The 25129-nt window shown below is 42.4% G+C and overlaps 2 protein-coding genes across 3 annotated transcripts in view; both read right to left on the reverse strand.

Moving 5' to 3' along the window:
* LOC120222060 (putative protein ZNF720) overlaps positions 1–10170 on the reverse strand; it is a 46155-nt gene extending 35985 nt beyond the window's left edge. The window contains exon 1 of the mRNA XM_039219746.1: positions 10015–10170. Within this exon, the coding sequence (XP_039075677.1) occupies positions 10015–10029 (15 nt within the window). The 5' untranslated portion in view covers positions 10030–10170. The remainder of the gene's footprint in view (positions 1–10014) is intronic.
* The window catches only part of LOC120222055 (zinc finger protein 595-like), a 202455-nt gene that overhangs the window by 174217 nt on the left and 3109 nt on the right, over positions 1–25129 (reverse strand). Inside the window, exons 2-4 of one of the 2 annotated variants that reach the window (XM_039219741.1) lie at positions 20935–21061; positions 20351–20446; positions 15671–17551 (exon numbers count right to left, since the gene is read on the reverse strand). In XM_039219741.1, coding sequence (XP_039075672.1) covers positions 16197–17551; positions 20351–20446; positions 20935–21061 — 1578 coding nt within the window. In that variant the 3' untranslated portion in view covers positions 15671–16196. Of the gene's footprint in view, positions 1–15670; positions 17552–20350; positions 20447–20934; positions 21062–25129 lie in introns of those variants that run through there. The other variant, XR_005525954.1, reaches the window with a different exon arrangement.

Below are 25129 nucleotides of genomic sequence, written 5' to 3' on the forward strand. Positions count from 1 at the left end.
GTGGTCAGTGAATGTTGTTTCATCTCTATGTGAGTTGTCATAAGAATAGAATTAATTTTATCATCTGTTTATTGGTGAATATACTGTGTACATATTTTGATTGTGGTTTCCTTAGAGATTACTTAAAATATCTTAAAGGTATAACAAACCATTATATGCACTGTTGGCACAGAACTGGATACAGGGCTTGAATTCACAAACTGTAAGACCATGACCTAAGCCTAAATCAAGAGCCAGACAAGCAAACAACCGAGCCACCCTGATGCCCCTATGTAGCTATAATATTAGACTGTGACTCTGTACACATAAAAGAAATGGAACATTTTGAATTATTGGCATGACAGTAAAGTTGTAAAGTATACTCATTAAAACCAACCGCAAAGTTGTAAAGTATACTCATTAAAACCAACCATGGAGGGGCACCTGGGTGGCTCAGTAGGTTAAGTGGCCAACTTCAGCTCAGGTCATGATCTCACCCGTTCGTGAGTTTGAGCCCAGTGTCAGGCTCTGTGCTGACAGCTCAGATTCTGGTTCTGTGTGTCTTTCTCCTTCTCTCTCTCTCTCTCTGACCTTCCCCCACTCAGACTCTGTCTCTCTCAAAAATAAAGAAACATTAAAAAAAAAAAAAAAACAGCCATGGAAACCTCTAATGAAACAAGCAGTTAAAAGACATGAAAAGTGTATTATGTTAATATATCCTTCCAATTACACAAATTTTAAGGGTGTAATCCATTCTTTAGAATTAAGTAAAGAAAAACGTTTGCTTTAAGATTTTTTTAAAAGTGTATAGTGAGAGAGACAGGGCAACAGAGAGGGAGACAGAGAAAGAGAAAATACGAGAGGCAGACAGAGAGGGAGAAAATCCCAAGCAGGCTCCATGCTGTCAGTGCAGAGGAGGATCCAGGTTACAACTCACAGACCAGGAGATCATAGCTGAACTGAATTCAAGAGTCAGATGTTCAACCGATTAAGCCACCCAAGTGCTCCCAAATCTTTCATTTCTGAGTAAACAAGCACTGTCAGTATTGTAAATAGCGAGCACTCTATTAAAAAAAAATCTCTGGGATTAAATTCAGATACATTCTGAGAAAAGTAGAAAAACTAATGATTCATTTTTTCAGAAGTAAAATTTCATTTACAATTGAAACTTTTTTCTACATATAAGAATTTTACTAACCAGTGCCCTCATTTGTTATAAAGCACATACTCAAGTCATTTCAGAACTACTGGTCTAGGAACACCTGGGTGACTCAGTCAGTGGAGCATCAGACAGGCTCAGGTCATGATCTCACAATTTGTGGGTTTGAGCCCCATGTCAGGCTCTGTGTGGACAGCTCAGAGCCTACAGCATGCCTCAGATTCTGTGTCTCCCTCTGTATCTACCCTCTCTTGCTCTCTCTCTTTCTCTTTCTGTCTCAAAAATAAAAATTAAAAAATTTTTAAAAATTTAATGATATAAATCATAATGTCATCTCATAAACAACTACTCAGAAAGTGAAAACATATATGACAAAGTCACATCAACATCATGGTATACATAAAAAAATTATAAAATGATTCAAGTATCAGGAAATAATGTAACAATTGAGACTTTATTATGGGCTGCGAATTTTAAATTCTAAATGTTCTATCGCCCCTATGGGTATTAATTGATGTAGGAATGCTGGCAAAATCATAGGTGCTTTAAATTATTTCGCGAGTGAGGAATGGAGCACATACAGTATAAATTTCTTATTTTAGTAAATAATACACAAAATGAACTCCTCTTAGTTTTTAAAGTTTATTTGTATTTATTTTGAGAGAGAGATAAAGACTAAGTAGGGGAGGAGCAGAGAGAGAAGGAGACAGAATTCCAAGGTTCCTCGGCGCTGTCATCACAGAGGCTATGCGGGACTCAAATTCACTAACTGTGAGATCGTGACTTCAGTAGAAGTCAGAAGCTTCAAAAAGTGATCTAGCCATGCACCCTAAAACCTGAACTTCTGAAGTGAAATAAAGGTTGAGATTTTCACATATTAGGGAGGTGCTTTATTATCTGATGAAATTAGTGGGTCTCAATTTTGTATGATTAAGATGAAAGCCTCCATAATATTGGAAAGCATAAACCAGATAACATGTGATATCAGTCCCCAGTGTTCCCGGGATTTCTGCACCAAACCCCAATATACCAACCACTACCCTGACACACTTCTCACACAAGGTAAACACTCAGAAATGAATTAACATAGGCTTCCTCAGAAATACAGAGATTTCCCCAAACCCACAAAGCAATGGAGAACCAATGAGACAAGGGAGGCCCTCACTGTGGCTGTGAAGGATCTTCAATGGAACTGAAGGACAATCCATAGAGAATATGAGTGTGATGTGTTGGAAAGCAGATGTCCACTGTGAGAGGGAGAGACATGAAACTAGGTTTCTCAAACTAATTTCTATTCAAGAAGGGCTGCCCAAACCACATGTTAAGGTCTGTCTTCCTCCTTCACATTGCGACCTCCCCTCTGTCATCTGCTTCCTTCATTCCCACCTACCTGGGTAGGAGCCTACTGTCTCCTTTCTCTTCACATCCGATTGCTCCCTCTTTTGTTCCAAAAAGATGACCAGGTCCAGCTTTGACACAACAAAACCTGTTTGTGAGAACAAAGGGATAGAGTATTGCTGCAGATTCTACCTTTTAAACCACTATTGGCCTCAGTAGAGAAGAGAGGACATTCTAGAATTCTGGAAAATCATTCGCAAATGCTGTTGCCCAATAGCCTCTTTGGAACACACAGGAGGGATTTCCAATGTTCACACCCTGATCTCCATTTCCGAGTATTACCACTACCATAATCAGTAGAAATTGGTATTGAAGAAGGAAGTACCATTTTATGCCACTCAACTGAATTGCCATTTGAGAAAGGCCGGTTAGAACTGCCATTAATCTAAGAAATGATGTTACTCTCAGGAAGGGAAAACTTTACTGAAAGGAAACATCGTGAAGATTTTTCTCTACATCTACAAACCCCTACTTCTTTCCCTTATTGTAGGGATTTGAATCTCAGTCATGCAAAGAGGAAGCTTCCTAGAGACAGTCATCAAACAAGGAACAAAACCCCTATGTTTGGTCTGGGAAAACGAGGGAGTTATCCTCACCCAAGAAGAGGAGGTGTCCATAGTTCTCTAACATCACATCCCTGTAAAGATCCCACTGACTGTGAATCAGGCATCCCCACTCCTCCTGAGAGAATTCTAAGGCCACATCCCTGAAGGTCAGCAGTCCCTGCAACAAACACCACAGTTACCAAGTGGACACATGAGGAGGTCATAATGGTACCTATGGTACTTATGAGAGAAAGTTAATGTCACCAGCTGAACCCCACGACAGAACCTTCACTGCTTACCTGCCTGGGCTCACTGACCTTAGTCCCTCATGTTACTTACTATTCTTATGTACACCTCTCTCCTACTTCAGGAAAAACAGCCTATGGGCACAGTGTCCTGTGGTGGAAACAGAAAGTATCCAACAAAAGGTAATGACTGCCCTGAGGGAGACCTTGAATTGGCTCAATATGATCTTAACCCCTGACTCCCATCTATGCAGATGAACTTTAGGGTAAAGCATGCAATGAGGACAGTTACCTTTTTCTCCATTATGTATTTCTGAAAATGTTTCTTTCCTCAAAGAGAGAGGACATGTATGGGTGTGGCAGAGACAAGAATTCCAACCAGGTTCCATCATCAGCAAGGACCTTGAGTTGGGGCTTAATCTTAAGACTGTGAGATCCTGACTTGAGCCAAAATCAAGAGGCTGAAGCTCAAGAAACTGAGCCAGCCAGAAACTCCCTTTTACCTCATTATAATACTAAAATCTCCACCCATGGAGGAGCACAAATGTCATTCACTGTGTAACATACAGAGAATGTATAGAACTGTTTTCTTAAGGTTCATGTGCAACTTATCCTCAGCCTCCCCTTTCTAAATATTCACCCTAACCCTAAGGAAAGGAAACCATTCCGGAGCCCCTGGGTGGTTCAGTCAGTTAAGCATCCGACTCTTGGTTTCATCTCAGGACATGATCTTACAGTTCCGGATTTGAGCCCCGCATTGGGCTCAGTGCAGAGCCTGCCTGAGGTTCTCTTTCTCCCTCTTTCTCTGCTCCTCCTCTGCTCTCTATGTATCTAAATAAATAATCTTACAAAAAAAGCAAATGATTGCCCCTTCCTCCTGAGTCTCTGGTTTCAAAGCTTTTCCCTGTCATCTCCTTATTTCCTGTAAATCAATTATCCTTTGTCTGACATCCCCACATAGTATAGTTTTTTCTGATTCACCAAGGACTAAACTCTTGTTAGCTCAGTTATATTAGGAGAACTGGTTCTCGGCTAGAGGAGTTTCTTGCTTTCTGCAGTAAGAAAATTTGTAACACAATATCATGCCATAATATATTCCTTAATTTTGAGGTATGAATCATTATAAATATTGTGTTCATTCAAGAGAATTTGTAAAATGAAAGCATCAACACAGGTACACACATTTAAAAATGATTTTTGAACTTTATATATTATTTTTGAGAGACAGAGAGAGAGCATGCGTGGGGGATGAGCAGAGATAGAGGGAGTCACGGAACCCAAAGCAGTTTCCAGGCTCTGAGCTGTAAGCACAGAGCCCAACATGGGGCTCAAACCTACAAACTGAGACCATGACCTGAGCTGAAGTTGGACGCTCACCTGACTGAGCCACCCAGCCACCCCATGCATAGACATTTTTTGAATGCTGTATTACATCATTTAGTACATGTGGTGTCTATTTCTTAAGGGAAAGTTTTGGTTGGTTACAAATGTACTTAGTATATTCTAATATGAAATAGAATTCATAACAGTGCATTGGAGACTCTGTTAAATGGAGATACTCTTCTAGGATATCTTGGATGTGGGAGGTGTCTGCATTTCTAACAAGGCATTAGTCTATGGGCCAAAAGATACATATTTCAATAGGAAGAAGTAGAACTCAAAGGCAGGAACTCTTGGGGGACGTGGAACTGAATGGGTTTTATAGAAATTACAGGTACTACTAGGGGCGCCTGGGTGGCTCAGTCGGTTAAGCGTCGAACTTCGGCTCAGGTCATGATTTCACGATTGGTGTGTTCAAGCCCCGCGTCGGGCTCTGTGCTGACAGCTAGCTCAGAGCCTGGCGACTGCTTCAGATTCTGTATCTCCTTCTCTCTCTGACCCTTCCCTGCTCACGCTGTGTCTCTCTCTCTCAGAAATAAATAAAACAATAAAAAAAAACCTTTTTTATAGGTTCTACTAGAATATTGAAAAAGGTGCAACAAGACTTTCCAACCACTTCCTGTTTAGTAGATAACATTTAGCAGTTACCCATAAATTCATGGAGAATATATAATAACAATCTAAGAGAAGAAACACATTATTCTATTTTAGTGAATATTTTGTCAAGCATCCAGTACATGGTACAGATCCAGTTTTAACTCAGGTTAATTGACCTAGAGTTGATCAAAAATGACAAAGAGGTCAATATACAAAAGGACCTTAAATCAATGTTCATAGCAGGCATCAATCCTAGAAGAATGCTGGAAAGAAGCAGCACACAAAAACTGATCTTCCTGTATACATTCCATGCCCACATGCATACGTTTTGAAAGTAGTTTTATAGCATTAAAAGTGATAGAATAGAAAATTATCAGGGTGAGTAAAACACAGTTTTAATGAGCAGTGCCTGGGTGGCTTAGCTATTTAGGTGTCCAACTTTTGATTTCAGGCTAGATCATGATCTCAAGGTTTCTGAGTTCAAGCCCCACCTCAGGCTCTAGGCTGACAGTGTGGAGCCTGTTTGGGATTTTCTCTGTCCTTCTCTTTCTCTGCCCTCCCCTCTCTCTCAAAAATAAATTAAAAAACCAACCAAACAAAAAACATTTCGATGTCATGAAACTCCTCAATCTAGCTTTAGAGGAAGATGCTTAGGTCTTTTCCTTACACTATCAACACAAACACTTAAATGATATGAATATAACAGTTTTTATTTGAGTCTACTATAATGAGGGATACAAATCGAAATACGTTCACTTCACCACAGAAGCCTGACCTAGAGCCTGCAAAGTTTTCATAACAATCAAGACTCCTTCCTGCATTCTGCTGCTGCTGCTTCTTCTTTTTTTCAGTGTTTATTTATATTGTGAGAGAGAGCATGGGCAAGTATGTTGTAAAAGGAGGAGAGGCAGAGAGAGGGAGAAAAGTAATCCCAAGTAGGCTCCAGGCTGTGACTGAGGCACTCAAGGGGCCCTGGATACTGCATTTGAAAAGGGTCTCATGATGGCTGATATGTCTCACCAATTGTTAATATTGAACTGAAAGATAAGCAGCAGAGAAATCGTGCGGAAGTCCTTATACAAGTAGAAATCTACAGAAACATTTGTGATTGAACACTCTGTGCATCTACCTTCCCCTGTGAACGTATAAGCTTCATGCAGCCAAAGTACAGTTCTTTCTGCCCACAGGTCCTGTCCCTGTGCTACTTCAATAAATTACCTGTCTTTTTCTTTTTTAATTAATTTCTAGGAGAGAGAGACAGCGTGAGCAGGGGAGGGTCAGAGAGAGAGAGGGAGACACAGACTCTGAAATAGGCTCCAGGCTCTGAGCTGGCAGTCAGCACAGAGCCCGACGCGGGGATCGAACCCACGAACGGCGAGATCATGACCTAAGCGAAAGTCGGACGCTTAACCAACTAAGCCACCCAGACGCCCCAATAAATTACCTGTCTTGTATCGAACAGTAACTTAAGACTTGTTTCTTGACTCTAGAACTCAATGATCCCATAACTTAATATTTCATGGCAAGTTTGTATTTTATCATTTTTCATAGTTTAACATATTTATTCTTTATTGAGAGAGAGAGGGTACAATTAAGGAAGGTGGAGAGAAAGAGGGAGAGAGAGAGAAAGAAAGAGAGAGAGAGAATCCCACGAGGGGCAAAGACAGAGAGAAAGTGAGTGAGTTGTGGGACTTGACATCATGAACCCTGAGACTGTGACCTGAGTTGAGTCAGACACTTAAACAACTGAGTCACTCAGGCACCTTGAAGGCCTTATTCAAAAATTTACTGTTGGGGCGCCTGGGTGGCTCAGGCGGTTGGGCGTCTGACTCTGCTCAGGTCATGATCTGATGGTGCGTGGGTTTGAGCCCCGAGTCGGGCTCTGTGCTGAGACCCAGCTCAGTCCCTGGAGGCTGTTTCAAATTCTGTGTCTCCTTCTCTCTCTCTGACCTTTCTCTGCTCACGCTGTCTCTCTCAGAAATGAATAAACATTTGAAAAAATTTGGTGTTTACTTATTTTAAGAAAGGATAAATGTGAAGAGGGGAGAGAGGGAGAGGGAGAGAGAGAGAGAGAGAGAGAGAGAATCGCAAAAGGGCTCCTATGGCCAGCATGCTGCCTGACAGGGGGCTCTATCTCATGAAACTCGAGATCATGATCTGCACCGAAATCAAGATTGGAGACTTAATCAATCGATGGATTCATCCAGGCGCCCCTCATTTAAAGCTCTTGTTTCAATCATCATTTGTGCCCTATGGTACTTTGGGATTTTCACATGCTCAAACATGTGAATTATGTGATTCTTCTCTTTCTGAAAACACAAAGAAGTGCATAGAACAGTATGTATGCGTCATGACTATGCAGCGAACTACACAAGATGAGGGCCTTCACTGCCCAATGGAAACTGATATGATGTGGGGCAGGAATAAATAAATGCTCAAGAAATTATTCCTGAGACTTTTTTGGTGAACGACGCTGATCTTATTAAAGCACAGGGACAGGATATGTGGAAAGAATGAGCTGCAGTGTGATGGTGAGGACCCAGTGATTACATACTTTAAGTTGAGGAGTAGAAATATAAGTTTCCAAAGGGATTGTCATAGGTCAAAGACACTCTCTGGATCCTGGAAATCTGGCTATTGTCCAGCTAAACTTGCTTTTTGCCTCTAGAAAAGCATTAACAATAAAGCAGTTGTAAATATCTTGATGAATATCTTCCTCTGCCAGTCTCAGGCATTTCTCACAGGATTGCAAGTTGTACAAAAATTTAATGATACCTACATTTCTTTTGCCTTTGTTCTCCTCATCAGAAACTGCAAGGAAGGGCTGCCTGGGTGCTCAGTGAGTTAAGCACCTGACTCTTGATTTCATCTCAGGTGAGAGTCTCAAGGTTTTGTGAGTTCTAGCCCGAAATGAAGTTCTGCACTGACCCTGTGGAGCCTGCTTGGGATTCATGCGCTCTCTCTACAACTTCACTGTTCCCGCTTTCTTTGTCTCTCTCTAATTAGCAAACACACACAGACACACACAGACACACACACACACGGAATGAGAAACTGGAAAAAAAGAAATTTCCATTTTGAATATGATGGTGTTTGGAAATCGCTCAGGGAATCTGCCTAAAATCATTTCAACTGATAAGGAAAAGATGCATATATTAGAGGAGAAATCTGGCAGCACAAAGCCAAGTAAACGAATGTAACATCAGCTATAAGGAATCAAAGCGATCTCAGTGCCTGAGGCACACGTCAGGACACAGGACCACACCTGTGTTCTTGTGACCCCCAAACAGCAAGTAAGAATAGAAACAACTTCGAGGATCCAGTTCATTTTTACAGACTTCAAACACGTATACTTTCCATGTCTTGTGATATCAGAATATTTTGAAGTATCTTTTCCACATCCTCATGAGCAGGTTATTCTGTCTTTCTTTCCATCTTATGTATTTGTGCATTTTCGTACCTACTGTACCCAGAGCAGAGAGAGCATTGAGATCAGGCCTAAATGGGAACTGTTTCCTTGCCTGCTATCCCAGGACCAGACCCCGTCAGCAACAGGAAACTTGCACTCACCACCCCACGCCCAGATCTGTCTCAAAGGGACTATTTTCTACACTTGCAGGACTTTAACTGAAAGTGACAAGTGTTGATGCCCTGCTAGAAGGCAGGGTGGCGAGAAGGGAGACGAGTCTCTGGGACACAGGGGAGGAGTGTTCTAACCACCTATCGCAAGTATCATTTCTGAAAAGGTAAAAATTAGGTGAAAACATAAAACAGAACCAACAGAACTAAAAACAAAATCACTGGCTTTTTTTTTTTTAATTTCTTTTGTAGCAGGATTCTCACACCAAGGCTTTTCTTTGCAGGAAACTGATAGGGAAAAATCTCTTACAAGATGGCAGGCAGGACTGATAAGGAAATACCTGTCCCTGATCAAAGGCTCCCTCCTCTGGGCTCTTCTTCCCACACTGCTTGTCTCAAGCAGAAACGAGGAATGCGGAAGTAAGAGGCTGTAAATTCCTCCCTCCGCTGAAGCTTGGGGCTCAGACCTCTGGAGAATGATCTCCTCTGAGCCCTCGGTGTAAAATAAACCCTCTCCCTTCCAAGATCTCCTGGTGTCCCTTGGATCTTCCACCAGCGATCCAGGCCAATTTTCCACAACAAAACACTGTTATGCCAGCCAGCAACACTCAGTTGGGCTCCTACCCAACGAACTGAGCCCTGAACACCACGTGGCATAGTTTTTATAATTTTTTACTTCTTTGTCTCCCATATATGGTAATACACAAATGTGTAGTCTCACCTAGTGTCTCTTATTAAGAGGTCAAGAGGGATGTGGTCAGGTGCTCATATAGCCAGGTTGTCTCAGTGTTTTCTTTCCTTGGTGAGGAGTCAGGACCACACATTTAGAGAGAGAGGAGACAGAGAGAGATGATGGAGGGAGACACAGTGCGGAGAAGGAGGGAAACAGAGAGAGAGAAGGACAGGGAAGGAGAAAGAGAATGCAAACTGAGGGAGAGGGACAGATGAAGGGAGGGAGAATCTTAACCCCGACTCAAGCCTGGAACACAGGTCCCCATGATCATCGCCTGAACAAAAATTAAAAGTCTAATGATCAACTGGCTGAGTCACACAGATGCCCCACGATTCCTACGTGCATGGAATTTCCCCAGAAAAAAACAACAGGGCCTCCAGCCAGGCCCACAAGGCTTACCTGAGAACTAGCCATTTCTTCTTTTACTTTCTGGTCTAGATTTCCTTCTCAGAAGATCTTTGGGGGAAATCCCAGCTGAAGTAGGAGAAAATGTCTGTGAAGCCACCAACACAGCCTCTTCCCCAGTAAGCTGCTTGCCTGCAGGCAGGAATTTGAAATGCAGAGAAGGCCCAACTTCCTAGTCCTTTGTGTTTGGAGCTATTCAGAAACTGTGAGCTCCTGCTTGGAGACCTATTGCTGAGTTTCCCTTCTCTGCTTTCATGGGGCCTCCCTTCCCGCAGAGGCCCACAAATTCTGCTTGAGAATAGAAAACGTGTGCTCCTCGGACCTGACCCTCCCCAACTGCTGTACTCGAGACCTGTTACCTCTCCTTGAGAAAGGCCTGCACTCAACTCTCATAATTTTTAAAAAACATTTTATTATAATTAATTCCTTTGTTATTTTTTAAAGGTTTTATTTGCTTCTGAGAGAGACACGTGAGCAGGGGAAGGTCACAGAGAGAGAGAGAGAGAGAGAATCTGAAACAGGCTCCAGACCCTGAGCTAGCTGTCAGCACAAAGCCCGACGGGGGGGCTTGAACCCACCAACCATGAGAACATGACCTGCGTCAAAGTCAGATACTTAACCGAATGAGCCACCCCGACACCTCCCAACTCTCATAAATTAATGGGAACCCTTCCTGCCTAACCCTGGGCCTCACTGAGAATTAGGATACAAAACGATAGGATTCAGTAGGCAGAAAGGGAAAGATTAGGACCTGAGGCCTCTGGGTGGAGGAAAAACACATTTTGGAACAATGCTGTGAGTGTCTGATCACAGCAAAACCCCCTCAGGTGTAAGGTTTCACTTAAGAATGTGACAGTCACCGCCTACTGCCTTTCAGGTTCCCCTCAGGAATTTGACTAAAGGCCTAACTAAAAATTAGTAGTAGACCATAAAACCTAAGACCCACAAGGAACTGTATGGCCTTAGACCACCCCTCTTACAATGGAAATGAGACAACCAGCCATGGAGAACCCAGCAGCTACAGTCATGAAGGCAGTAAGTGTAACACTTGAAGAGCAACAAGGGGGAAGAGAACGAGGGTGGGAGACACCTGACCCTCATAACACAAAGATTCTTGCCTATTGTCTCAGGTTCTCACCCTCCAATGCCCCCTCTCTGTACGGAGGGCTTTCCTACAACCTCCCTCTCTCATACTCTAATCGACTTTTGCCTGTTGCTCATTTTGTGTCCATTTCAGGATGTTGAGGGGGAAAAAAATCCTGCAGCAGACTCCCGGGGAGCACCTCACTAAAACAACACTGTTGTTTCCACCCACCCACCTCAGGGAAGCTGAGGGGGAGGGCAGCAGCAAGGAACCTTCTTGAAACTCCACAGGCGATCCTGCTGGGAAGCATTTGGGGAGGTGACCAAGCAAAGCACAGGAACCAAGGCTCGGGTCCTTGCTCAGATGAAAATCCATGCTGTCTCCACTGATCAGAGTTTCTGGAGATTTACACATTCTCCCTCTTTCTGCTGCACAGAGGGAGCCACCCTTCCAAATGGAACTTTCCCTTGTACATGCAAATGTCTCTTACAAATGAAATGTCCTGGGTTTCAGAGCTTTTTCTTTGTCAGATCAAAATAATCCTTAGGCAAAGAGACATAATTTGAGGTGACAAACTGCTGCCCTTCAGTAAGAAAGTTTATTTTCCTAGGTCACGGCCAAATAGCTTTCCAAATACAGTGTACTTTAAAAAAATTAATATTTATTTCTTACAGAGAGACAGAGAGAGAGAGAGGAAGAGAGAGCATGCCCAGGGGAGGCACAGAGAGAAAGGGAGACACGGAGGGTGAAGCAGGCTCAGCTGAGCTGTGAGCACAGAGCCTGACACGGGGCTCCAAATCCTCCACTGCGACATCATGACCTGAGCCAAAGTCGGGGGCCCAACCAACGGAGCCACCCAAGCTTCCCTAGAATGTACTTTTTTATACTCCCATTGGCATTATATGAAAATTCTGTATGAATGGTTCAGGGTTTGCAGTGAAATTTGGTGTTGCCCTTTGTTTTTTGGGGGTAATTTTTTGTTTTTCTGTGTGTTTTGTTTTGTTGCGATTCTAGTAAATATTCATGTTGTTCATGATATAATACGAAGTGGTCTTACTACAGGTGTGTCCTGGTGACTGAAATTGAAATCGCTTAAAAGTTGAGGTTGAACAAAAATCAAAACGACTGCATTTAAACATAGCATGGGTTGATAATAAACTAAGTAACCTTGGTTTTCTATTTGGGGCAACTGTCCCCTAACATTTTATCCTTTTTTGATAGTTTTTTAAAGTGTACTTATTTTTGACACAGACAAAGAGAGACCCAGAGAGGATCTGAGAGCAGGGGAAGAGCAGGGAGAAGGGACAGAGGGTCCCAAGGAGGCTCTAAGCAGAAGGCAGCGAGCCCAGTGCAGGGCAGAACACATGAACTGTGACGCGATGACCTGAGCAGAAGTGGGACGCTGATCAGACTGAGCCACTCAGTCAGTCCTCTTAACCTTTTTTTTTTTAAATGAGGAAATCAGTACCACCCAGGACACCCAATGAACAAGGCTGACAGCACAAAGGACTCCTGGCCAAACCAGGTGGATCCTCATTTCCCAACAAACCCTCAGCCCTTCCCTCTAGGTGGCCTTGCAGTTCTGAAGGCCCTAACCTGCCTCAGCCTCCTCAGCCTGGCAAAGCAGGAAAGCTACTGTTCCTCTTTCTCCCACGTTCTCTCTTTTCAGTTTCTTTTGGATCTGAAGCCCCAAGGTCAGTTCTCAAAGAATGAATGTGTAGGAGAGGAACACTTTGCTTCATCTGTTCTCAATTCTTTGGCTGGTCTAATAATTGAACTATTATAAGACAGAATCATAAGTGAAAAAAAGCCTTCATTATAGGAACATCAAGGAGATGAGGATCAGAGTCAGGCAAATGATCCTTATGAGCCATTGTGACTCAAGGAGAAGGGGTAGAGAATTAGAATTTGAAAGAGGGGGAAGTACACTCACAGGAAAAGGGAAAGAGTTAATGTTGGGCAAACAGGTATTTCCCATGTCTGGCAGGCAACTCTTTTTTTACAAGTTCCCCTTTGGTGTTACCTCTTTTCCCTATGGAGGTCTCTCATCTGATTCATTCCTTGTCTAAAAGCCTCAGAAAAGAAGGAAATCTTTCACTTTGCACAACCAAAGAATCCTAGAGGATATTTTGTTAAATTAAATGAGCCACAAAGAGACAAACATGTACTGTATGACTGACAACATTCTGGGGTTTGTGGTGTCCTGAGCCGACGACCAAGAAAGAATTGTTGAGGGCGTCTTTGGTGCAAAAAGGTGAGTTTATGAAAGCATGGAGACACGATCGAAGCACAGGAAGAGGTGCACTGGGGTAGTGGTGTGTGTGTGTGTGTGATCCTTTCATGGAGTCCAGGAAGATGAAGCCATGAGGGACTTTCAAAGAGGCTTTCACATGCTACACACTCACTGGAGACCTAGCTGTTGGTTTGTCAAGGTCAGTTTGTTTGTCCCTCCAGCAAAGCATTAACATTGAAACAGTAGGAAGTTCCTGGACTTTAAACTAGGAAGGGATTGCCTTTTTCTGGGAAGTGGTGGACACTCTTACCAGTTTAAACGTTTGTTTGTTTGTCCCTTTGTGTTTTGGGGTAGCCTGGGGTGTCCAAGGAATATCCTAAAGGTCCTACCTGGGGAGGGGATGTGCTAGCTTGTGCTTTGCCCCTCAGCCTGCCTCAAGCTCCCTCATGAAAATCACATATATGTGGAATCTAAAACAGACAAAGCTATAAAGATTAGCATGTCTGTTGCCAGGGGCTAAGGACAGGAAATGTTTAGACATTGGAGCAAATGGTAAAAGGTTTACTGATGCAGGATGGGTAGGCACTAAATGTTATAGCCTGGTGAGTAGAGTTAAGACTAGTGTCTTGTACATGTGGAATTTGCTAGGGGTAAGGTGCCTGGGTGGGTCAGTGGGTTGAACATGCGACTTCAGCTCAAATCATGACCTCGCAGTCTGTGGGTTTGAGCCCCCGTGCCTGGCTCTGTGCTGACAGCTCAGAGGCCGGTGGCTGATTCAGATTCTGTGTCTCCCTCTGTCCCTGCTCCTCCCCTGCTCGCACTCTGTCTCTTCCTCTAGAAATAAAAAACTATTTAAAAATTGTCTTAATTAAATAAAATAACCACAATTTGCTAGGAGAGGTTATGCTATGTGGTCACAACACACAAACGTCCACATGTATTAATTCTAGGAGGTGAGGGATATGTACATTATATAGAGTGTGGTAATTAGTTTGTAAGCAGGACCCAAGGGTTCAAGAGCACCTGCCTACAGTGGCCCCAGAAAGACCCAGTTCTGCCACTTGTGGGTGACACAATTGAAGGCAAGAAAGAGCACTTTGGCTGCCTCCATGTTGACTTCAGACTTTCCCAGTGGGTTCCTTCCAGCTTGTCTCCTGGCTCAGGAGGGAGACCCTGTGGACAAAGCCCCCTGAGGGGAACTGGAACTACCCGCTCAAGCCACAGGGACTGCCCTGGGCCAGAAAGACTCCAGCCCTGAGTGACTCCTAGACAGGACACCTTTAACCTTCACCGCCTACCTGCAGGTACCCACTCATTTTGGCCCCAGATCTCACTGACATAAACCTGGAATATTTCCCACACATCAGAGTCAGGAGAAAACAACCACTGAGCACACTAACCAAGAAAAATGAACAAAGTAAATCATGAGGAAAGCATGTATGGGTAATATTAATACAGGCAAAAATGCAAGGAATTTATGGCAACTGACATATGACTGATTCCTATTTGAATTAAACCCAAGTTGTTTTAAAATGTACTGAGTTGGAAAATTGTTATCCACAAACTTCAAACATAAATAAAAAGTAAAAACAAAATTAATTACCATTGTGGAAACTATCATACAAGAGGCAGTATGATTAACAGAATTTGCAAAGAACAATCAGAGAAATTTTAACCATCAAAATCCTGAATAAATCATAGATATTTGTTGGAAAACAATCCTGTTTAAAGAATAATACATTAAATTTTTTCAAGAACCCTCCACTTGCAAGTATTTTTCATAAATAACAAGGAGTGGAAATGAGAATGTAAGGAGGAGCCAATACCATTAAATGTCACCCCATGTTTAGAGTTGTCACTCATCTACAGTAAAGGATGATGGTACCTTAAGAAGGGGACAGTAAAGCTGAAGATATGAAATATCATGAGGATTTTTATCTCAACATCTAGAAATCCCCACCTCTTTCCCTTATACCAAGGATCTTAATCCCAGTCATACAGAAAGTAATCTTCCAGGAGACACTGCTCAAAGTAACAAAACCCCAAGTGTGGAATTGCACCCGTGCGCCAGGAAGCTAATGAGTTTTAAAATGTCAGCCCCAAGATCCCTAGCAACCCTCCCTCTTCTTCAAAGCCTGTGAAACTTTTGTTTTTGTGAAAAAGAAATTCATGTTTATTTCTTTATTTTAATGTTTATTCATTTTAGAGTTTTTTAAAATGTTTATTTTTCTGAGAGAGACTTATTTTACAAATAGTTTATTGTCAACTTGGTTTCCATATAACACCCACTGCTCATCCCCACAAGTGCCTTCCCCCCTCCCCCCCAACACCCATCAGTCCTCAGTTTGTTCTTCAGTATGAATTCTGTGATGTAGAATGAAGCTTCACCTCTGATGAACAGACTTCCCAAAGTCTTTATATTTGCAAAATCCTCCCCAGTTCAGTCTCTGATCAGGAGTCAGCATTTACTGCTTCAAAGCCTTGCCACACTCTTTAGTATTCAGTGGTTATTCACCAGGATAAATTTTCCTATGTGATGTAAGGAGTGAGCAGTCCACAAAACGTTTCTCACATTCCTTAAATTTGAAAGATTTGCTCCAGTATGAATTCTGAGATCATGAGTAAATTTACATTGAAGACTGATGAAAGACCTAACTACATTCTTTACATTGATTTCTTTCAAGGTTTCTGTCAAGTATGAATTCAGTGCTGTCGACTAAGGTGTAAGGGTCAGTTCATGATCTGGCCATATTCTTTACATTTGTAAAGTTTCAATCTAGTATGAATTCTGTGATGTCTAATAAGGTGTGAGTGTCAGATAAAGACCTTGCCACATTCCTTGAATTGGTGAGATTTCTCTCAAGTATGGATTCTGTGATGTCTGTAAAGGTTTGAGGTTTGGTTAAAGCCCTTCCCACATTCTTTACATTGGTAAGGTTTCTCACCAGTATGGATTCTGTGATGTCGAAAAAAGATGGAGAAATTATTAAAGGCCTTGCCACATTCTTTACATTGGTAAGGTTTCTCTCCAGTGTGGATTCTGTGATGCTCATTAAGGGCTGAGGATCGACTAAAGGCCTTTCCACATTCTTTACATTGGTAAGGTTTCTCCCCAGTATGGATTTTGTGATGCCGATAAAGGATAGACAGCCAGGTAAAGGCCTTTCCACATTCTTTACATTGGTAAGGTTTCTCTCCAGTATGGATTTTGCGATGTGTGTACAGGTTTGACTTGGAATAAAAGACCTCTCCACATTCTTTACATTGGTAAGATTTCTCTCCAGTGTGGGTTCTGTGATGCTCATTAAGGGTTGAGGATCGATTAAAGGCCTTGCCACATTCTTTACATTGGTAAGGTTTCTCTCCAGTATGGATTATTTGATGTTGATTAAGTATATATGGCCGGTTAAAGGCCTTCCCACATTCTTTACATTGGTAAGGTTTTTCTCCAGTGTGGGTTCTTTGATGATGATCAAGGACTGACAGCCAGTTAAAGGCCTTGCCACAATATTTACATTGGTAAGGTTTTCTTCCAGTATGGATTCTGTGATGTTCAGTAAGAGGTGAGTTTTGGGTAATGGCCCTTCCTCGTTTTTTATGAATGTAAGGTTTCTCTCCAGTAAGGATTGGTCTATGTTCATTTACTGATGAGCCATCAATCAAAGTTTTACCACTTTCTTCAAATTTGTAAGGTTTGTCTCCAGTACGCACTCGCTGATGTTGAATTTGTGATGAGTGCCAGCTGAAGACTCTGCCACACTCCTCGCAATTGTAATCTTTCTGTCCACTATGTATTGTCTTATTTATATGCAGTCTTGATGACTGACTAAGCATGTTCCCAGGTTCATTGGATGTCCATGGGTTTTTTCCTACATGAATCCTCTGATGGTCACCAACATTGGAGGACATGTTAGGAATTTGCCCACATTCATTATATTTACAGGGATTCTCTCCCAAATGTATACTCTTACGTGCAATAAAGTTGGTGCTTTGAATAAAAACCTCTTCATATTTATTATGTTCATAATGGTTCTCTGGAAAAGGAATCCCCAGATGTCTTTGATGGCAATCAGTCTTCCCAACCTTGTCCCAGTCTGTCACTAAGTGTCTATTCTCAAGGGCACCATGTTGATGTATATCCACTGACACATTTTGAAAAGAAGTTTCCATGAACGTCTTTGGAAGAAGGTTCTCGTTAGCCTTTGAAGATACTGCTGAAAGGTAAGAAATGAAAGTAAAATCATTCCACTTTCTTTTTTTTAAATTTTTAATGTTTTACTTATTTCTGAGAGAGAGAGAGACAGTGTGAGGAGGGGAGGGTCAGAGAGAGAGGAAGGTAAAGAATCTGAAACATGCTGCAGGCTCTGAGCTAGCTGTCAGCACAGAGCCCGATGCAGGACTCGAACCCACGAATGGTGAGATCATGACCTGTGCCGAACTTGGATGCTTAACCACCGAGCCACCCAGGTGCCCCTTCACTCTCTACTATCAGATGAATACAATGAAAATTTCTTTAAAAAATTTTTTTAATGTTTTATTTATTCCTGAGAGAGAGAAGGAGCATGAGCAGGGAAGGGTCAGAGAGAGAGAGAGAGACAAAGAACCTGAAGCAGGCTCCAGGCTTTGAGCTTGCTGTCAGCACAGAGCCTGATGGGGGACTCCAACCCTCAAATGGTGAGATCATGACCTGAGCTGAAGTCTGACACTTAAGTTACCAAACCACACAGGCACCTTGAATCATTAATATTTCTACAAAGTTATTATTGGCATATTTTACAATTTGATGGTGTTTCTTTGCTTAGAAATGAAAAGTTCTGGGGTACTTGGGTGGCTCCAAGGGTTGAGCATCTAATTCTTGATTTCAGCTCAGGTCATCATCTCATTTTTTGTACGTATCAGCCCCACATCCTGCTCTGCACTGATAGTGTGGAGCCTGCCTGGAATTCTCTCCTCTCTCTTTGCCCCTCCTCTACTCTCTCTCTCTCCATCTCTCAAAATACATGCAAAAAAAAAAAAAAAAAAAACTTAGAAGAAATGAAAATTTTTTGCTGCCTTTATTCTAAAAAATGGACTATGTCCTTAAATTCTGTGTAATAATGTCTATTAAGTGCTTAATCCATAAGGGCTTTCATTACAGCTTTCTGTGATTGATATTAATGAATATACTTTACAATTTTCCTGTGCATGAAGACATGCCAATAATTCAAACTCTGCCTTTTTTCATGGGTGCACGGTCAGCGATAGTATTATGGCTACAGGGGGTTTAGGTGGCTCAGTAGGTCCAGCGTCCAACTTCGGCTCAGGCCACTTGTTCGTTGTCTGTAAGTTGGAGAGCAGGGGTGGACTCTGTGCTGTCAGCTCAGAGCCAGAAGGATGCTTCATATTCTGTGTGTCCCTCTCTTTCTGTCATCCTTTGCTCACTCTTTCAAAAAATGTTAAAAACAATTTGACACCATAAATCATAATGCAATCTCATATATAACTACTCAGAAAGTGAGAAAACATATGACATAGTCAGAGGAACTTTATATTATACACGACAAAATTATAAAATGATTCAATTATTAAAAAATAATGTTAACAATTGAGATTCTATTATAGGATGCAAGTTTTGAATTCTATTTTTTTAAATTTATTTAAATTCCTGAGACAGAGAGAGAGAGCGTGAGCAGGGGAGGGTCAGAGAGAAAGGGAGACACAGAATCCAAAACAGGCTCCAGTCTCTGAGCTAGCTGTCAGCACAGAACCCAACGCGGGGCTCGAACCCACAAACTGTTGAGATCATGACCTGAGCCGAAGACAGACAGTCAACTGACTGAGCCACACAGGTGCCCCTGCAGGTTTTGAATTCTAAATGTTCTTTGAATTCTACATGTTCTACATGTCCCTTATGACATTATTTTATGTAGAAATTCTAGGAAAATAGTAGGAACTTTAAATTATTTTACCATCGAGGAATGGAACATATAGAGTGGAAATTTCTTATTTTAGTTAATACCATCGAAAGATGAACTTTTCTTACTTTTTATAAGCTTCGTTAAATTTAGTTTGAGAGAGAGAGATAAAGACCAATAGGGGAGAGAAGAGAGAGAGGGACACAGAATATCAATCTTTTTTTTTTTTTTAATTTTTATTTATTTCTAGGAGAGAGAGAGAGCGTGAGCAGGGGAGGGTCAGAGAGAGAGGGAGTCACAGACTATGAAACAGGCTCCAGGGTCCGAGCTGGCAGTCAGCACAGAGCCCGACGCGGGGCTAGAACCCACGAACCGCGAGATCATGACCCAAGCGAAAGTCGGACGCCTAACCGACTAAGCCACCCAGGCGCCCCACACAGAATATCAATCTTGCTCAGTGCTGTCATCACAGAACCCTGTGTGGGACTCAACCTCGCTGACTGGGATCATGACTTCATCTCAAGTCAGATGCTTCAGCAAAGGATCCACACATGTGAGATAAAAAGTGAACTTCTGAAGTGAAATTAAGGGTTAGATTATCTCATTTTAGGGAGGTGCTTTAATATCCCATGAAATTAGTGGGTTTCAATTTTGTACAATTAAGACTAAAGCCTCCATATATTGGAAACCATACACCAGATGACAGGCGGTTATCGGTCCTCAGTGTTTTCGGGATTTCTGCACCAAACCCCAAAATACCCACCGCTACCCTGACACATTTCTCACAGAAGGGAAACACTCAGACATTAATTAACAGACTTCCTCATAACTACAGAGATTTCCCCAAACCCTCAAAGCAATGGAGAACCAAAGAGATCGGGTGGCCATCACTGTGGATGTGAAGGACCTTTGGTGGCACTGAAGGTGAATCCTTAGAGAATCTGAGAGTGGGGTGTGTGGGAAAGCACATGCCCCTGTATGAGAGGCAGAGACATGAAATTAGGTTTCTCAAACTAATTTTTGTTCAAGAAGGACTGCTCAAACCACATTTTAAGATCTGTCTTCCTCCTTCACACTGGGACCTCATGTCTGTCATCTGCTTCCTTCATTCCCACCTACCTGGGTATGAGGCTACTGTGTCCTTTCTCTTCACATCCCATAGCTCCCTCTTTTGTTCCAAAAAAATGACCAGGGCCGGCTTTGACACAACAAAACCTGTTTGTGAGAACAAAGGGATAGAGTATTGCTGCAGATTCTACCTTTTAACCCAGTATTGGCCTCAGTAGAGAGGAGAGGACATTCTAGAATTCTGGAACATCATTCCCAAATACGATTGCCCAACAGCCCCATTGGAAAACAGGAGGGATTTCCAAGGTTCACATTGTGATCTCCACTTCCGACTATTACCACTACCATAATGGGTAGAAATTTGTATCGAAGATGGAAATACCATTTAATGCCACCCAATATTTAGAATTGCCATTAATCTAAGTATTGATGATGATACTCTAAGGAAGGGAAAACTCACCTGAAAAGAAACATCATGAAGATTTTTCTCTACATCTACAGACCCCTACTTCTTTCCCTTATTGTAGGGATTTGAATCTCAGTCATGCCAAGAGAAAGATTCTAAGAGATAGTCTTCAAAGGCAGGAACAAACCCCTGAGTGTGGGTTGGGAAATCTGGAAGGAGTCATCCTCACCCAAGAAGAGGAGGTGTCCATAGTTCTCTAACATCACATCCCTGTACAGATCCCGCTGACTGTGGCTTAGGCGTCCCCACTCCTCCTGAGAGAATTCTATGGCCACATCCCTGAAGGTCAGCAGTCCCTGCAACAAATACCACGGTTACCAAGTGGACACATGAGGATGTCAATATGGTACCTAAGATGCAAGAGGGAATAATGTCACCAGCTGGACCCCATGACCTGATTTTCATGGCTTACCTGTATGTGCTCACTGACCTTAGTCCCTCATTTTACTTAGCCGCTTATTTACACCTCCCTTTTACTTCAAGCAAAACACCCCATGGGCACAGTGTCCTGTGGTGGAAACAGAAAGTATCCAAAAGAAGGTAATGACTGCCCTGAAGAAGAGCTTGAAAATGCCCAATTTGAGCTTAACCCCTGACTCCCATCTATGGAGATGAATATCAGAAAAGAGCATGGAGTCAGGATAGTTACCATTATCTCACTATATACATTTTTAAATGTTTCTTTCCTCAAAGAGAGAGCACAAGTATGGGTGGGGCAGAGACAAGAATTCTGACCAGGTCAGGAAAGACCTTGAGTTAGGTTGATTTTGATACTGTGAGATCGTGACTTGAGCCTAAAGCAAGAGGCTGAAGCTCAAGAGACTGAGCCACCCAGAAGCTCCCTTTTACCGCATTATAATACTAAAATCTCCACCCAAGGAGGAGCACAAATGTCATTCAATGTGTAACATACAGAGAATGTATACAACTGTCATCTGAAGTCTCATTGGCCACCTTATCCACAGCCTCTTCTTTCTAAATATCCACCCTAACCCTAAATACAAGGAAACCATTCTGAGCTGCCTCACTGGCCCAGTTGTCTGACTCTTGGTTTCAACTCAGATCATGATCTCAGTTTTTGAGTTCTAGCCCTGCATCAGGCTCTGTGCTGATAGTGCAGATGCTCTGAGGTTCTCTCCCTTCCTCTCTCTCTCTGCCCTCCCCCTGCCATCTCTGTGTCTCAAATAAATTTTAAAAAATTAAAAACAAACCAAAAAAAAAGGAAAAGACCCCTCCTTCCTCTGTGAGTCTCTGGTTTGGAAGTTATACCCTGTGATCTCATTATTTCCAGTAAATCAATTTTCCTTTGTCTCACATCTCCACCTGGTATACTTTTTTAGGATTCACCAAGGACTAAACTCCTATTTGTTCAGTTATATTAGGAAAACTAGTTCTGACTTAGAGGAGTTTCTTGCTTTCTGCAGTAAGACAGTTTGTAACACAGTATTATGCTCTTAGATATTCTTTAGCTTTAAGTTATGAACCAAATAAATTGTGTTTATTCGAGAATTTGTAAAATGAATGAGTCAACTGAGACATACACATTTTTGAATCTTGTATTTACATCCTGCAGTACATGTGCTTTCAATTAAAAAATTTTTGTGACTGTTGATTTATTTTTGAAAGAGAGGCAGAGCAGGAGCAGGGAGGAGTAGAAAGAGCGAGGAAGACACAAAATCCAATGTGGGCTTTAGGTTCTTAGCTGTCAGCACAGAGTCCAACGTGAGGTTCAAACTCACAAACCAAGAGAACATGACCTGACCTGAAGTCTGATGCTGAAACCGACTGAGCCATGTGGTATCTATTTCTTAATGGAATGTGTTGGTGAGTTACAAATATACTTGCATATTCTAACATGAATTAGAATTCACAACAGTGCATTGGACCTTGTTAAAATGCAGATTTTCTTCAGGAGTTCTGGGAAAGGTAGGTGTCTGCATTCCTAACAAGGCCATAGTCTATGGGCCAAGGAATTCTTATTTCAGGAACACAGAGGAAGAACTCCAAGATCTCTTGGAGGACTTGGAACTGAGTGGGTTTTATAGCAATTACAGGTTCTACTACAATAGCAAGAAAGGCTACAAGGTTTTCCAAGCATTTCCTGGTTAGTAGTGAGCATCTAACAGTCTCTCATAAATTCATGGAAAAAAATTAATAATCTAAGAGAAGAAAGACTCTGTTTTTCTATTTTTAGTGAATCTTTTGTCAAATATCTGGTACATGGTATGGTCAGCTTTTAACCCAGACCTAGAGATGATCTAAAATGACACACAAATCAATATACACCAAGGACCCTAAATCAATGTATATAGTAGGTGTCAAACCTGATAAGAATGACAGTAAGAAAGTATGCACACAAAATTGATCTACCTTGGGTTGTCTGGGTGGCTCAGTCGGTTAGGCGTCTGACTTAAGCCCAGATCATGATCTCACGGTTCAGGGTTCAAGCCCCACGTTTGGTTCTGTGCTGACACCTAGCTCATAGCCTGGAGCCTGCTTCGGATTTGATCCCTCTCTCTGTCTCTGACCTTCCCTTTCTCATGCTGTCTCTCTCTTCCTCATAAATAAATAAAACATTACAATTTTAAGAAATTGATCTACCTTTATACATTCCATGCACACATCCATACATTTTGAAAGTACTTATATAACATCAAAAGTGATATAGTAGAGGGGCGCCTGGGTGGCTTAGTCGGTTGAGCATCCGACTTTCGCTTAGGTCATGATCTCACGGTTCGTGGGTTCGAGCCCCGCGTCGGGCTCTGTGCTGACTGCCAGCTCAGAGCCTGGAGCCTATTTCGGTCTGTGACTCCCTCTCTCTCTGGCCCTCCCCTGCTCACGCTGTGTCTCTGTCTCTCTCTCCTAGAAATAAATAAAACTTAAAAAAAAAAAAGTGATAAAGTAGAAAATTATCAGGGAGACTAAAAAACAGGTGTGTTTTTTTTTTAATTTTTATTTTTCAGAGAGACAGTGTGTGAGCAGGAAAGGGGCAGAGAGTGAGGGAGACACAGAATCTGAAGCAGGCTCCAGGCTCTGTGCTGTCTGCACAGAGCCCGATGCAGGGCTTGAACCCACAAACTGAGAGATCATGTCCTGAGCCAAAGTCGGACGCTCAACTGATTGAGCCACTCAGGTACCCCTAGAACCAGTTTTAATGGGTTTTGCTGGGTGGCCTAGTCATTTAGATGTCCAACTCTTAATTTCAGCTCAGGCCGTGATCTCATGATTCCTGAGTTCAAGCAAGCCACACCTTTGGCTCTATGCTGACAGTGTGGAGTCTGCTTTGGATTCTCTCTCTCCCTCTCTTTCCCTCACTGTCCCTCCCCTTCTTTTCTCTCTCAAAAATAAATAAAAAACAACCAAGCACAAAACATTTCAATGACATGAAACTCCTCAATTTACTCATAGATGACGATGCTTAGGTCTTTTACTCACACTATCAATACAAACACGTAGAATGATATAACAGTTTCTATTTCTGAGTCTTCTATGTTGGGGATACAAAGAGAAATATGTTCACCATACCACAGAAGCCTGACCTAGAACCAGCTGACTTTTGGGAAGCATCAAATAAAAACTGATTCCTGCAATTTTTTTAATGTATATTTATATTGTGAGAGAGAACATGGGTAAACATGGTGTAGAAGGGAGAGAGGCAAAGAGACAGAAAGAATCCCCAACAGGCTCCAGGCTGTGACTGAACCACCCAGGTGCCCCTGGATGTTGCATTTTTTTTTTAATGTTTTATTTATTTCTGAGAGAGATAGCGTGAGCAGGGGAGGGTCAGAGAGAGAGGGAGACACAGAATCTGAAACAGGCTCCAGGCTCTGAGCTGTCAGCACAGAGCCCAACGTGGGGCTCAAAATCACCAACCGTGAGATCATGACCTGAGCCGAAGTTGGACGCTTAACCAACTGAGCCACCCAAGCGCCCCTGGATGCTACATTTTTTAAAGGGTCTTATGACTGCCGATATGTCTCACCAATTGTTAATATTGACCTGAAAGAGGGCGCCTGGGTGGCTTAGTGGGAGCTGTGACTCCCTCTCTCTCTGACCCTCCCCTGCTCAGGCTGTCTCTCTCTCTCCTAGAAATAAATAAAACTTTAAAAAATATATATATTGACCTGAAAGATAAGCACCAGAGAAATCCTGGGAAGAAGTAGAAATTTCAGGGGCGCCTGGGTGGCTCAGTCGGTTAAGCTTCCCACTTCAGCTCAGGACATGATATCAAGGTTCGTGGGTGTGGGCCCCGCGTCGGGCTCTGTGCTGACAGCTTAGAGCCTGGAGCCTGCTTCAGATACTGTGTCTCCCTCTTTCTCTGACCCTCTCTTGCTCACGCTGTCTCCTCTCTCTCAGAAATAAAT

The sequence above is a fragment of the Hyaena hyaena genome, unplaced genomic scaffold, assembly GCF_003009895.1.
Source record: "Hyaena hyaena isolate Hyena2069 unplaced genomic scaffold, ASM300989v1 scaffold_838, whole genome shotgun sequence".
Lineage (NCBI taxonomy): Eukaryota > Metazoa > Chordata > Mammalia > Carnivora > Hyaenidae > Hyaena > Hyaena hyaena.